The sequence below is a fragment of the Cherax quadricarinatus genome, chromosome 4, assembly GCF_038502225.1.
Source record: "Cherax quadricarinatus isolate ZL_2023a chromosome 4, ASM3850222v1, whole genome shotgun sequence".
Classification (NCBI taxonomy): Eukaryota; Metazoa; Arthropoda; class Malacostraca; order Decapoda; family Parastacidae; genus Cherax; species Cherax quadricarinatus.
In genome coordinates, this window is record NC_091295.1 from 72,108,230 (window position 1) to 72,122,814 (window position 14,585).

Here is a 14,585-nt window from a genome sequence, read left to right on the forward strand (position 1 = left end):
CAGTCCAGATGAAGTTCCTTAAGTAGTTTGTTCAGATATACACAAAAACAGTCACATTAATTATCTGACATTTTTTTTTTGGTTACCCTAGGTTCCTACACATATGCTGCTATGTATGATAATCTATGTAATTGTGTATACCTGAATAAACTTACTAATCCAGATGAAGTTTCTTTAATTATAGAGGAACATCATCCTAGTACAATGTTAACATGTCAATTGTTCCTGCGTGATACCTGCCACGGCGGTCCCATGGTGTAATGGTCAGCACTTTGGACTCTGAATCCAACAATCCGAGTTCGAGTCTCGGTGGGACCTACTGTTTTCCTGTTTTTTCCACTGTTATTATCTTATATTTAAGGGGGAAAACGTAAAATCCACAGGGGTTATGCAGCGTCTAGGGGTGTGGGAGGTAATTGGGTTGAATCCAAAGGCTGTGTGACCCCCAAGAGGGTCATACAGGAGCTATGACTCGACTCCTGCAACCACATATAGGTGAGTACGTTATTATTATAATCAATACTATGGGCTAAACCCACAAGTCATACAACGCTGCGTGCAAGAGTAAATTTGAAATTAAGGTCGATAGAATAGGCTTGTAAAGTCAGGATCCCAATGGAAATAAGTTACTTGGTTTGACTTTTCTTGGGTTATCCGAGATTCTCTACACATATGCTGGATAGCCTCCAGGTCGTAAATTTGCAATATATCTTTTCTGCAACATTGCATTATTATAATCAAAAGGAAGCACTAGTGCAACATTGCAAACTCGTGGTTGCAACATGAAAGGCCTAGAGCTATAATTCAATGTTGTATTGCATCTTGTATTGCTTGTTCGCGATTACTTATGTGTATATATATAAAATTTCTACCTTCTGTTTGCATGTTCCTTGATATTATCACAGCCATTTGATGGTATTTATTCCTGTAATCCACTACAATATTCATGGGGAAGCACTAAGCCCGTAGGGGTTACACGGCGCATTATTGAGTTTGGTTCGATCTAAAGACGTATTTAATAAGTCCTCTTCACTGGATCAAGAGTCCTTAACCGGTTTCAAGACCCTCATGAGGGACCAGAGCCCCATCAAAGACCCCCCTCCATGAGGGACCAGAGCCCCATCAAGGACCCCCTCGATGAGGGACCAGAGCCCCATCAAGGACCCCCCTCCATGAGGGACCAGAGCCCCATCAAGGACCCCCCTCCATGAGGGACCAGAACCCCATCAAGGACCCCCTCCATGAGAGACCAGTCCCATCAAGGACCCCCTCCATGAGGGACCAGAGCACCATCAAGGATCCCCCATGAGGGACCAGGGCACCATTATCAAGGGGCACTATCAGGGAGCAGACCATCAAGGACCCCATGAGGGACCAGACCCCCATCATCAAGGATCTTCACACCTTTGGAAGGTACTTTAAGAAATTTTAGCAACAATACTTTGTACAAGGTTGCTGATAGAAATTCGAGTCAATTTTTCAGTTTCGATGGCATTCATGGAGGATGGAGGGCTAAACCCGTAGGTTATTCAGCGCCCCCCAGAGAATTTTAAAATATTCGATCCAGATGTTTTCAAGTTTTTTTTTCATAGCATTTCAGATAAAATCGCTAACCCGCAGGGGTCGTAGCGCCAGGAGAATGCCACTCACCAGGGTCAAAAATTAATGTGGGAACGATAAGGCTGTAGGGGTCATACAGCGCTTGGGACAATGGGAAGCATTCAGGTTAGATCCAAGGAAAAGGCAGGCCCAATTCCTTGGACCAAGAGCCTATTACCGGCATCTGGAGAATGTTTACCAACAAGCGTTAAATTTGTATGGAATTTCAACTTGTTCGTTACTGCCGGTATTTACAACACGTACTGAAGGTTACAATTACATGGATATAAATTTTGTACCAGAAATTTCGGTGGAAAGGAAACAAAAGTTTATAGTTCAAACATTTGTACGTTTATCTTCGAAATATAAAAATATTATCACAAAGCAACTATTAATTATCACAAGAGGCATAACTTGCCTGACTAGGAGACTTCCTTCTCAACGCATGGGAGATGGCCACAGTATGACCCTCTGTTAGATGATTCTTTCCCGTGCAGGATAAGAGTACTTACAGCAGGTCTTCCCATGGTGTACATTATCCCCCACTTATGTAGTGCAATGAGACAGGTGATACCCATTCATTCAACAATACTAGCCCGGATAACTACAAACAGTATAACATTTGTAAGAATCGGACAGTGAACGCTTATAAATAACTGATGGGACGTCTCACAAACCATCGTCAACCATATTTCTAAATACACATGTAACTTAATCTGCTGACACCAAAAGCCAGCCTGAAGGTTTAAAAAAAATAGTATAATTAAAAAAGTCATTAAACAATTCTTGTTATATAATCCTAGTCTCCGGTATACAGGCCGGCTCTTGACACACCAGGTTTCCAGAACCACACACCAGCCTATACATTCAATGCGAGTAAACAACTTTTAAAGCATTCTTACACCTTAACTCTAAAACTTTTTTGAGCACATCGTATCAGAGTACATACAGATGGGCCTCAATCTTTGAGTTGTTCGGATCATCCTCGGCCCAACTCAGGGAATCCAGAATACAGAGGCCTTTCTTAATAGCTATTTTGGTGCAGAGATCCAAGGAATTTTCCTTTTACATATATATATTAACAAATATAATGAAGATGATATGACAATATAGTGATGTAAAAAAAGTGCCAATGAGGTGAAACTCCCAGATATTTGTTCAGTATTTAAATAAGATGATCGCCAGTGTCCCTTATGAGCTAATGAGAAAATGATTTGTGAGTGTATTACAACTATGATAAATGTTACTTGACTTGGCAGTGATGTTTATTGTCTTACGGGATACTTGTGTAACGCCTGTGATTTGTCTAGAAAGACATCCACTACAAAAGATGATAATTATGACTATTTAAAAAAATGGTCCAATATATGAGGTGCTCCTGCTGAAGTGAATGCTGATAATCCATAATCCAGGATGATGCAGCTCCATGTCTTAAATATAACAGCTACCCCTTAATTCACCAGAGATCCTCCATGTATTAGGTGATGGTTACTTGGCCCACGCAACTCAGGATGTGCAAAGCAATTCCGGAAGAGCCACCAACTGCCTCCGCAAGTATAAACCACACAACTCAAGGATCTCCCAGCATTTACTCATAAAATGTTCTCTTTGTGAGCTCATAACTGGGAGAAATGATCATTCTCCTTTTACCGCCAAGTGACCTGTGGACAATGAGAAAGGAGAAAGGAAAAAGTCAAAATAGAGTTTTAGCCAATAAAATGTATAGTTTTATTTGTCAAAATTTGGTAAAATATTATAATCAAAACCAAGCGCTAAACCCACAAGGGTCAAGTACTCGATAAAGGTTTAGGACCTAATGGAAAAATTTATTATAAAGGTTCTATGATGGCATTAATGTGAAATATTACTATCTGGTAAATTCAGAACTTAAATCATTCTAGTTGCAGTGGTAAACCTTTTACATCAACTAGAAGACAGGAAGGGAAAGGCCTCCCCCCAAAAATGCAATTAACGAACTTACTTTGACACTCACCTAAAGATTCTGGCCATTTTGGTGTACCAGGAGGCAGGGTCAGGTTTTAGTCTGAGAACAAGGAGGTGTGTAGAGGGCATACTCCTGTCTGCCTTCACCTTGGCTAGAAGCTGCTCAGGTTCCTCAGGTTCCTCGTAAAACACCACAATTACACAACCTCTGCAACAATGAGAAAATATCTTAAGCATCAACTAGAAGAAATACATAGCAAGTATCCCTAAAACAAATTTGTACATACACTACACAAAAATGACCCTAGTGATGCATTTTTAATATGAAATAGAACATTACAGTGTTGTGGAGTTGGAAAACCCACCTAACTAACTTTTAGCAAATCTGGCAAGCATTACCACTGAAGCTCACCTTAGGCCGCAGGCTTCATCTTTGGAGAGATAGAGGACGTGATCTGCTACTTGGTCTAGTAAGTTTGGAGGGAAGACGATGTTGTTCTGAGTAGTATGTCTAATCTGTTCCTCCACTCGTCCTTTAAGCACCAGTCTTGCTCTCTTCTCCGTCGGGTCTTCTATACTCTCGTTCAGAAGCTCTAAGGAACAAGAAAGAAGTCTGATTAAAGCTCTCTGCAACAAGCTAAAAACCCAACCATTAATGCATACTTATTTCTATACAACAATCAAGCCAAAATTGAGTTGGTTGTATACAACAAATATATTGAAAAAAAAAAAAAAGAATTCAGATGTACTTCAAATGTTAATTTCTTTGCATAGTATACAGCGTGTGATTTACACGTTATAAAATACTGTTAAGCACAAAGCCACTAGAATGCTTCAGCATTTCGGAAGAATGACCAAGAAGAATTCCCAATCCTATTCAAAGAAAAGTGTCAAGTTTATCTTAGAATATTCTATCATGTAAGTTTATTTAGGCACATGTGCACATAAGTACAATTATCGTATATGGTGTACATTACCTAGGATAACCCCCCTAAAAAAGTCAGTGACTTCCATTGGGTTCCTTGTACAGTACTCAGAAGCTTATCAAAACGCATTTAAAACAATGAGGTGAAATGTGAACCTTGTTCCTATCACGAGAACCAATTTTTAGCCAATTTAAAACATGTAATGTGAAGTGTACAGGCAGAAAGTTCTAGCGAGTTCTCCACGCGCTGGCGCCCCCATTAACACCCCCTCCCCCAATCCATGGGTTCCCAACCCTCCCCAGCCGTGGTACAACCCCTTCCCCACACCCCCTCCCCCTATCCGTGGGTTCCCATCCCTCCCCTGCCGTGGTACAACCCCTTCCTAACTCCCCTTAGCAACCTATGACGCCAGACTTTCTCCAGAGTGGAGGCCACAGCCATTATAACCCCACCTATTATTCCCCCGTCCATGTACCTCACGCATTTAACCTCGCCCACAAACCCCATTAACTCGTTCACCTCACCCATTCATCCTCTTCACCCACCCCACCACCTTATCAATTTCATCCATCTCATCTATTTCACTCACCCCACTCATTTCACCGGCCTCACGCATCCATTTCACCCATCTAGCATTCATATCCGTCACACACATCCATTTCACCAGTCCACCAGCCTAACCCATCAATTTCACCCATCCATCTCACATCTATTTCACCCACCCACCAATTTCACAAGCCTCACGCATTCACTTCACCCATTTCTCATCCATTTCACCCGCCTCTCACATCCATTTCACCCATTTCTCATCCCTTCATCCGTATCACATCTATTTCACCCATTTTCATCCATTTCACCAGCCTCACACCCATTTCTCATCCGTCATCCGTATCAACATCCATCTCATGTCTTACATTCACCCGGGTGAATCATTCACACATTTTTTACCCAAGATAAAACATCCGTTGTAGCCTTGAATTTGCATATTGCAGTTATCAGTTGTATTATACATTCAATATGCTCGATAAACTACACTTTCCACTGTAGCGAATATATCACTAAATTTATAATGAAAAACGAGTTAATCCCTTTACATTATAACAACTATGCGCTAAACCCATAAGGGTCATACAGTAATATAGAGGACGTCAAAGGACTTTTCTGAGTTTTTAACATTATTAGATTGAGTTAACTTTTAACTGTACTGAGAGGTTAAGGGTGTTCTATATATAAGTTGTACGTTATAAGAGGATATAGAAGTGTGAACCCCGTTATAAAGGCCCAGCTGGGCCAGCAACAGTTGAAAATCGAATTTTAACTTTTTCTCACCTTCTTCCGTGGGCAGCGGCTCCAGGAGATCACTGAGGTTGGATGCTGCTGGGTTTAGCACCTTCAGATGCGCCATGTCGCTTAAATATTGACGGTGATGAACCTCTCGCGAGCACAAAGTTTCTCACTCAGGTCTTTGTCTGGTGATGAGCGTCAGGTGAGGAGCGTCATGAACAGAGCGATGTGTCCCCTGTGGCGTGTGAGGGATGACTGAGCCTCGGGAGCACTGGGTCTGCTCTTTGATGCCGACAATCTTGGCCACAACTAACTAAACTTTTTCCAGTAACTTTCGTTCAGGGGCTTTCCAACACCGCTCACCCAAATATCAATTTTAACATAATATTTTGCATTCGTCTCTCATTTCGCCTAGTGATATCAATAATGTACACGTGTACAAGCTAAACTGCGTAATTTTAATGCATTTATTTACTAGGGAGTTATTTTATTTAATAGGAATAGGGCAATTTTTGTACCAAGGTTAAAAATACTAAAAGTTAGTAAAGGAAAAATGACCATGACTGTATGCGCCACACCTTATTGAGCCCTGGGTGATGCTTGCCAGGGAACACCAGCCACCGAGGCTTTTCTACCAATATTTCACCATTATTCAATAAATATTGCATACCTAAATGCACGAACTAATGGAGATTCAACCACGGCTTCCTCCGTAAAGGCAGACAAAGATGAAGTTGTGATCTGACAGCAGTAAAAATAAAGAATAATGGAGGCTGGTGTTGGTGGTGGCAGGACTGTCTTTGTTCACCAGCTGTGAGATGTCGTCAGCCACCTCCTATCTTAACATTATTTACAACTTACAGCCTTATTAACTACTATGTGCAACTTTCAATAGTGACATCATGTAGGGGAAACATAGATGTTGATGTCAAGTGATGTCCGCTGGCGTAATGAAGCTGGAATAATCGAGAAAATTGTATTTTAAGTGATGGTTTCACTGTTTGTCTTCCCTCTTTGACAAAGTTGCCGTGGCAAGACGCACACACACACACACACACACACACACACACACACACACACACACACACACACACACACACACACACACACACACACACACACACACACACACACACACACACACACACACACACAGGAGCTAAGACTCGACCCCTGCAACCACAATTAGGTGAGTACACACAGACTCAGGAGCTGAGTCTCGACCCCTGCAACCACAATTAGGTGAGTACATAAGAACATAAGAACATAAGAACGAAGGAACACTGCAGAAAGCCTACTGGCCCATGCGAGGCAGGTCCAAGTCTCCTACCGGCTTAAGCCAATGCACCCAACCTAGTCAGGTCAGGTCACATTGACTTAAGGGAGGAACACGGCAACCGACCTGGTAGCACAAGCTATCAGGTCTAACTCACACCCACCCACATCCACTCATGTATTTATCCCGGTGGCCTGGTGGCTAAAGCTCCCGCTTCACACACGGAGGGCCCGGGTTCGATTCCCGGCGGGTGGAAACATTTCGACACGTTTCCTTACACCTGTTGTCCTGTTCACCTAGCAGCAAATAGGTACCTGGGTGTTAGTCGACTGGTGTGGGTCGCATCCTGGGGGACAAGATTAAGGACCCCAATGGAAATAAGTTAGACAGTCCTCGATGACGCACTGACTTTCTTGGGTTATCCTGGGTGGCTAACCCTCCGGGGTTAAAAATCCGAACGAAATCTTATCTTAGCCTCTATAACGGTACTTGGGAGTTTGTTCCACTCATCCACAACTCTATTACCAAACCAGTACTTTCCTATATCCTTCCTGAATCTGAATTTTTCCAACTTAAAACCATTGCTGCGAGTCCTGTCTAGGCTAGATATTTTCAGCACAGACATGAAGCACTAAACTACAGACCAGTGTCACTGACATGTACAGTATGCAAAGTCATGGAGAAGATTATCAGAAGAGTGGTGGAACATCTAGAAAGGAATGATCTCATCAACAGCAGCCAGCATGGTTTCAGGGACGGGAAATCCTGTGTCACAAACCTACTGGAGTTCTATAACATGGTGACAGCAGTAAGACAAGAGAGAGAGGGGTGGGTGGATTGCATTTTCTTGGACTGCAAGAAAGCGTTTGACACAGTACCACACAAGAGATTGGTGCAAAAACTGGAGGACCAAGCAGGGATAAAAGGGAAGGCACTACAATGGATCAGGGAATACTTGTCAGGAAGACAGCAGTGAGTAATGGTACTTGGCGAGGTGTCAGAGTGGGCGCCTGTGACCAGCGGGGTCCCACAGGGATCAGTCCTAGGACCAGTGCTGTTTCTGGTATTTGTGAACGACATGACGGGAGGAATAGTCTCCGAAGTGTCCCTGTTTGCAGATGACGTGAAGTTAATGAGAAGAATTCACTCGATCGAAGACCATGCAGAACTACAAAGGGATCTGGACAGGCTGCAGACCTGGTCCAGCAATTGGTTCCTGGAGTTCAATCCCACCAAGTGCAAAATCATGAAGATTGGGGAAGGGCAAAGAAGACAGCAGACGGAGTACAGTCTAGGGGGCCAGAGACTACAAACCTCACTCAAGGAAAAAGATCTTGGGGTGAGTATAACACCAGGCACATCTCCTGAAGCGCAAATCAACCAAATAACTGCTGCAGCATATGGACGCCTAGCAAACCTCAGAACAGCATTCCGACATCTTAATAAGGAATCGTTCAGGACCCTGTACACCGTGTACGTTAGGCCCATATTGGAGTATGCGGCACCAGTTTGGAACCCACACCTAGCCAAGCACGTAATGAAACTAGAGAAAGTGCAAAGGTTTGCAACAAGACTAGTCCCAGAGCTAAGAGGTATGTCCTACGAGGAGAGGTTAAGGGAAATCAACCTGACGACACTGGAGGACAGGAGAGATAGGGGGGACATGATAACGACATACAAAATACTGAGGAATTGACAAGGTGGACAAAGACAGGATGTTCCAGAGATTGGACACAGTAACAAGGGTACACAATTGGAAGTTGAAGAGACAGATGAATCACAGGGATGTTAGGAAGTATTTCTTCAGCCACAGAGTAGTCAGGAAGTGGAATAGTTTGGGAAGCGATGTAGTGGAGGCAGGATCCATACATAGCTTTAAGCAGAGGTATGATAAAGCTCACGGTTCAGGGAGAGTGACCTAGTAGCGATCAGTGAAGAGGCGGGGCCAGGAGCTCGGACTCGACCCCCGCAACCTCAACTAGGTGAGTACACACACACACCATTAATATTTACGAACACATCACACATTGTGTTGTATGTTGTTGGCAGTCACTATATTAGTGTTGTATGTTGTTGACAGTCACTATATTAGTGTTGTATGTTGTTGACAGTCACTATATTAGTGTTGTATGTTGTTGACAGTCACTATATTAGTGTTGTATGTTGTTGACAGCCACTATATTAGTGTTGTATGTTGTTGACAGCCACTATACTCGTGTTGTATGTTGTTGACAGTCACTATATTAGTGTTGTATGTTGTTGACAGCCACTATACTCGTGTTGTATGTTGTTGACAGTCACTATACTCGTGTTGTATGTTGTTGACAGCCACTATACTCGTGTTGTATGTTGACAGCCACTATACTCGTGTTGTATGTTGTTGACAGCCACTATACTCGTGTTGTATGTTGTTGACAGCCACTATACTCGTGTTGTATGTTGTTGACAGCCACTATACTCGTGTTGTATGTTGTTGACAGCCACTATACTCGTGTTGTATGTTGTTGACAGCCACTATACTCGTGTTGTATGTTGTTGACAGCCACTATACTCGTGTTGTATGTTGTTGACAGCCACTATACTCGTGTTGTATGTTGTTGACAGCCACTATACTCGTGTTGTATGTTGTTGACAGCCACTATACTCGTGTTGTATGTTGTTGACAGCCACTATACTCGTGTTGTATGTTGTTGACAGCCACTATACTCGTGTTGTATGTTGTTGCCACTATACTCGTGTTGTATGTTGTTGACAGCCACTATACTCGTGTTGTATGTTGTTGACAGCCACTATACTCGTGTTGTATGTTGTTGACAGCCACTATACTCGTGTTGTATGTTGTTGACAGCCACTATACTCGTGTTGTATGTTGTTGACAGCCACTATACTCGTGTTGTATGTTGTTGACAGCCACTATACTCGTGTTGTATGTTGTTGACAGCCACTATACTCGTGTTGTATGTTGTTGACAGCCACTATACTCGTGTTGTATGTTGTTGACAGCCACTATACTCGTGTTGTATGTTGTTGACAGCCACTATACTCGTGTTGTATGTTGTTAACAGCCGCAATACATCATTAGTGTTGTTTTTTACCCTCCTGGCAGGTATGTGGTAAACATGTGCTATTGAGGTTACTTGACATGTTGACGTGATTATTGTCATGTTTATCAGTGAGCGTCGCAGACAACTCACCTTCCTCTCATATCTTTTAAATTGTAGTAACGAGATGGGAGCACGTCAGGTGTGTACTCACCTAATTGTGGTTGCAGGGGTCGGTTCACAGCTTCTAGTCAGGCCTCCACTCTCTCCCTGCTCCATGAGCTGCATCCTATCTCTTCTTGAAGATATGTATGGATCCTGCCTCCACTACATTACTGTGTGTGTGTGTGTGTGTGTGTGTGTGTGTGTGTGTGTGTGTGTGTGTGAGAGAGAGTGTGTGTGTGTGTGTGTGTGTGTGTACTCACCTAGTTGAGGTTGCGGGGGTCGAGTCCGAGCTCCTGGCCCCGCCTCTTCACTGATCGCTACTAGGTCACTCTCCCTGAGCCGTGAGCTTTATCATACCTCTGCTTAAAGCTATGTATGGATCCTGCCTCCATTACATCGCTTCCCAAACTATTCCACTTCCTGACTACTCTGTGGCTGAAGAAATACTTCCTAACATCCCTGTGATTCATCTCTGTCTTCAACTTCCAACTGTGTCCCCTTGTTACTGTGTCCAATCTCTGGAACATCCTGTCTTTGTCCACCTTGTCAATTCCTCTCAGTATTTTGTATGTCGTTATCATGTCCCCCCTATCTCTCCTGTCCTCCAGTGTCGTCAGGTTGATTTCCCTTAACCTCTCCTCGTAGGACATACCTCTTAGCTCTGGGACTAGTCTTGTTGCAAACCTTTGCACTTTCTCTAGTTTCGTTACGTGCTTGGCTAGGTGTGGGTTCCAAACTGGTGCCGCATACTCCAATATGGGCCTAACGTACACGGTGTACAGGGTCCTGAACGATTCCTTATTAAGATGTCGGAATGCTGTTCTGAGGTTTGCTAGGCGCCCATATGCTGCAGCAGTTATTTGGTTGATTTGCGCTTCAGGAGATGTGCCTGGTGTTATACTCACCCCAAGATCTTTTTCCTTGAGTGAGGTTTGTAGTCTCTGGTCCCCTAGACTGTACTCCGTCTGCGGTCTTCTTTGCCCTTCCCCAATCTTCATGACTTTGCACTTGGTGGGATTGAACTCCAGGAGCCAATTGCTGGACCAGGTCTGCAGCCTGTCCAGATCCCTTTGTAGTTCTGCCTGGTCTTCGATCGAGTGAATTCTTCTCATCAACTTCACGTCATCTGCAAACAGGGACACCTCAGAGTCTATTCCTTCCGTCATGTCGTTCACAAATATCAGAAACAGCACTGGTCCTAGGACTGACCCCTGTGGGACCCCGCTGGTCACAGGTGCCCACTCTGACACCTCGCCACGTACCATGCTGCTGTCTTCCTGACAAGTATTCCCTGATCCATTGTAGTTCCTTCTCTGTTATCCCTGCTTGGTCCTCCAGTTTTTGCACCAATCTCTTGTGTGGAACTGTGTCAAACGCCTTCTTGCAGTCCAAGAATATGCAATCCACCCACCCCTCTCTCTCTTGTCTTACTGCTGTCACCATGTCATAGAACTCCAGTAGGTTTGTGACACAGGATTTCCCATCCTTGAAACCATGTTGGCTGCTGTTGATGAGATCATTCCTTTCTAGGTGTTCCACCACTCTTCTCCTGATAATCTTCTCCATGATTTTGCATACTATACATGTCAGTGACACTGGTCTGTAGTTTAATGCTTCATGTCTGTCTCCTTTTTTAAAGATTGGGACTACATTTGCTGTCTTCCATGCCTCAGGCAATCTCCCTGTTTCGATAGATGTATTGAATATTGTTGTTAGGGGTACATATAGCGCCTCTGCTCCCTCTCTCAATACCCATGGGGAGATGTTATCTGGCCCCATTGCCTTTGAAGTATCTAGCTCACTCAGAAGCCTCTTCACTTCTTCCTCGGTTGTGTGCACTGTGTCCAGCACATGGTGGTGTGCCCCACCTCTCCGTCTTTCTGGAGCCCCTTCTGTCTCCTCTGTGAACACTTCTTTGAATCTCTTGTTGAGTTCCTCACATACTTCACTGTCATTTCTTGTTGTCTCTCCTCCTTCCTTCCTTAGCCTGATTACCTGGTCCTTGACTGTTGTTTTCCTCCTGATGTGGCTGTACAACAGTTTCGGGTCAGATTTGGCTTTCGCTGCTATGTCATTTTCATATTGTCTTTGGGCCTCCCTTCTTATCTGTGCATATTCGTTTCTGGCTCTACGACTGCTCTCCTTATTCTCCTGGGTCCTTTGCCTTCTATATTTCTTCCATTCCCTAGCACACTTGGTTTTTGCCTCCCAGCACCTTTGGGTGAACCATGGGCTCATCCTGGCTTTTTCATTATTCCTGTTACCGTTGGGTGCAAACCTCTCCTCAGCCTCCTTGCATTTTGTTGCTACATATTCCATCATCTCATTAACTGGCTTCCCTGCCAGCTCTCTGTCCCACTGAACCCCGTTCAGGAAGTTCCTCATTCCTGTGTAGTCCCCTTTCTTGTAGTTTGGCTTCATTCGTCCTGGCCTTCCTGCTTCTCCCTCCACTTGTAGCTCTATTGTGTATTCGAAGCTACTCAAGGTGAATACTAAGTCCAGCCTTGCTGGTTCATCCTCTCCTCTCTCTCTTGTAGTGTCCCTTACGTGTTGGTACATTAAGTTTTCCAGTACCACCTCCATCATCTTAGCCCTCCATGTATCTTGGCCCCCATGCGGGTCCAAGTTCTCCCAATCGATCTCCTTGTGGTTAAAGTCACCCATGATCAGGAGCTTTGCCCTGCATGCATGAGCTCTTCTGGCCACTGCAGCCAGTGTGTCAACCATCGCTCTATTGCTCTAGTCGTACTCTTGCCTTGGCCTCCTGTTGTTCTGTGGTGGGTTATACATCACTGCTATTACCAACTTGGGACCTCCAGAGTGAAGCGTTCCCACTATGTAATCACTTTCTTCTCTGCTGTCTCCTCTCTCCAGGTCATCAAAATTCCAGCGATTTTTGATCAGCAATGCCACTCCTCCACCCCCCTGTTCCCTCTGTATTTCCTCAGGATTTGGTATCCCGTTGGAAAGATGGTATCTGTTATCATACCTGTAAGCTTGGTTTCTGTGAGAGTTATGATGTCCGGTGATGCCTCTTTGACTATTTCATGCCACTCCTCCCACTTATTTGTTATTCCATCAGCATTTGTGTACCATACCTTCAGTTTCCTTTCCAACACTGGTTTGGGGGGGGCCTGTGAGGGTGGGAGATGGGGGATAGTGGTAGCATACTGTGGGATTCTATAGCTCGGTGTTGGGTGGAGGCTGTGGATATGGATTGTAGTGTGTGTTGGGATGGTGTGATAGGTTGTATTGTTCTGAGAATAGTTGTGCGTTTGCTTGTCCTTGCTGTTCTGTTCTGCTCTGACTGACCTCTGCTGGTTCCATCCTTGTCTCTTTTCCTAGCTCCTTTCGCTTTTTTGTCCTCTCCCTCAGCTGCTGTCATTCTGATTGTGTTCTGTCTCTGTCTAGGAACACCCTCTTGTACTCTTCCGAGTATTTCAATCTTCAATCGTGGTTTCTCTTGGAGGATCCTGTTCTGCACTGTTTCCGTCCTGAGAATCAGCTTGATTGGCCGGTTTCTCCCCTTCGAGTACCCCCCTATTCTCTGAAAATTTACAATCTCGTCCATCTCTTCACCTATTTCCGTGATGATTTTCTCAATCTCCTTTCTTCCTGCTGCCTTTCAGTGTGTGTCCTTTCCTCTCTCTCCTGAAGCCCATGGATAAACACTGATTTTGCCCTTTCCTCCTCCCATTGCCTCACCCTCTGTGACTCTGGATTCTGCCTGTATGTGGTCAGTTTCTCCCTTGATTTTTCCAGTGGCTCTTGATAGCATGGTTGTGCCTCAGCATTCGACTTATCACCCTCTCCATCTGCAACCAGCTGTTCTTCCCTTTCACTCCTTGGCCCTCCTTGGCAGGCTGATATGTCCTTAGCATAATTCATAATTCCTTCCTTCCTGTTCGGCCTCGCAGCTTCATATGCTGTGTCTTCTTTGGTCACTTCCCCTGTAACTTCGTTCAGCCTACTTATCTCAACTTCTAGGACCCTTATCTTGGCTACTGCAGTTTCGACTTGTGCCTCCCAATTCTTTGTCTCCTTCTCCAACCTCTTTTCCAATTTCACAGAGAGCTCTTTCTCCATTTTTTCAGAAAGCTCTCCTAATTTTCTCTCCCACTCATGTTCCATCCTTTTCCACTGCTCCTCCATCCACTCCTCCCTACCAGAACCATTCTCATCTGATCCTTGGTTCCTGCGAGTCCCCACCATTTTTTTTTTGTGAGAGAAGAGAGAAAGGAAAGGTAGAAGGAGAGAGAGAGGGGAAGAGTGAGAAGGGAAAGGGGGAGAGTATGAGAGGGGGAAAGAGAGAGAAGGGAAGGGAAGGAGAGGAGGAGAGTGAGAAGGGAA

The 14,585-nt window shown here is 44.3% G+C and overlaps 1 protein-coding gene and 1 non-coding gene across 2 annotated transcripts; one reads left to right on the plus strand and one right to left on the minus strand.

The window, feature by feature from the left end:
• The first annotated feature begins 246 nt into the window (after positions 1-246).
• On the plus strand, positions 247-318 carry TRNAQ-CUG (transfer RNA glutamine (anticodon CUG)). Its single transcript has one exon. It is a non-coding gene; the product is annotated as a tRNA-Gln (tRNA).
• A 1,609-nt stretch (positions 319-1,927) lies between these two features.
• LOC128684465 (protein scylla) lies at positions 1,928-6,016 on the minus strand. The gene is made up of 4 exons (XM_053770657.2): positions 5,799-6,016; positions 3,956-4,136; positions 3,593-3,751; positions 1,928-3,260 (listed from the first exon to the last, which is right to left on the minus strand). The coding sequence occupies exons 1-4, from the start codon at positions 5,872-5,874 to the stop codon at positions 3,188-3,190; spliced, it is 489 nt and encodes a 162-aa protein (XP_053626632.1). The 5' UTR covers positions 5,875-6,016; the 3' UTR covers positions 1,928-3,187.
• Between the last annotated feature and the right edge of the window lie 8,569 nt (positions 6,017-14,585).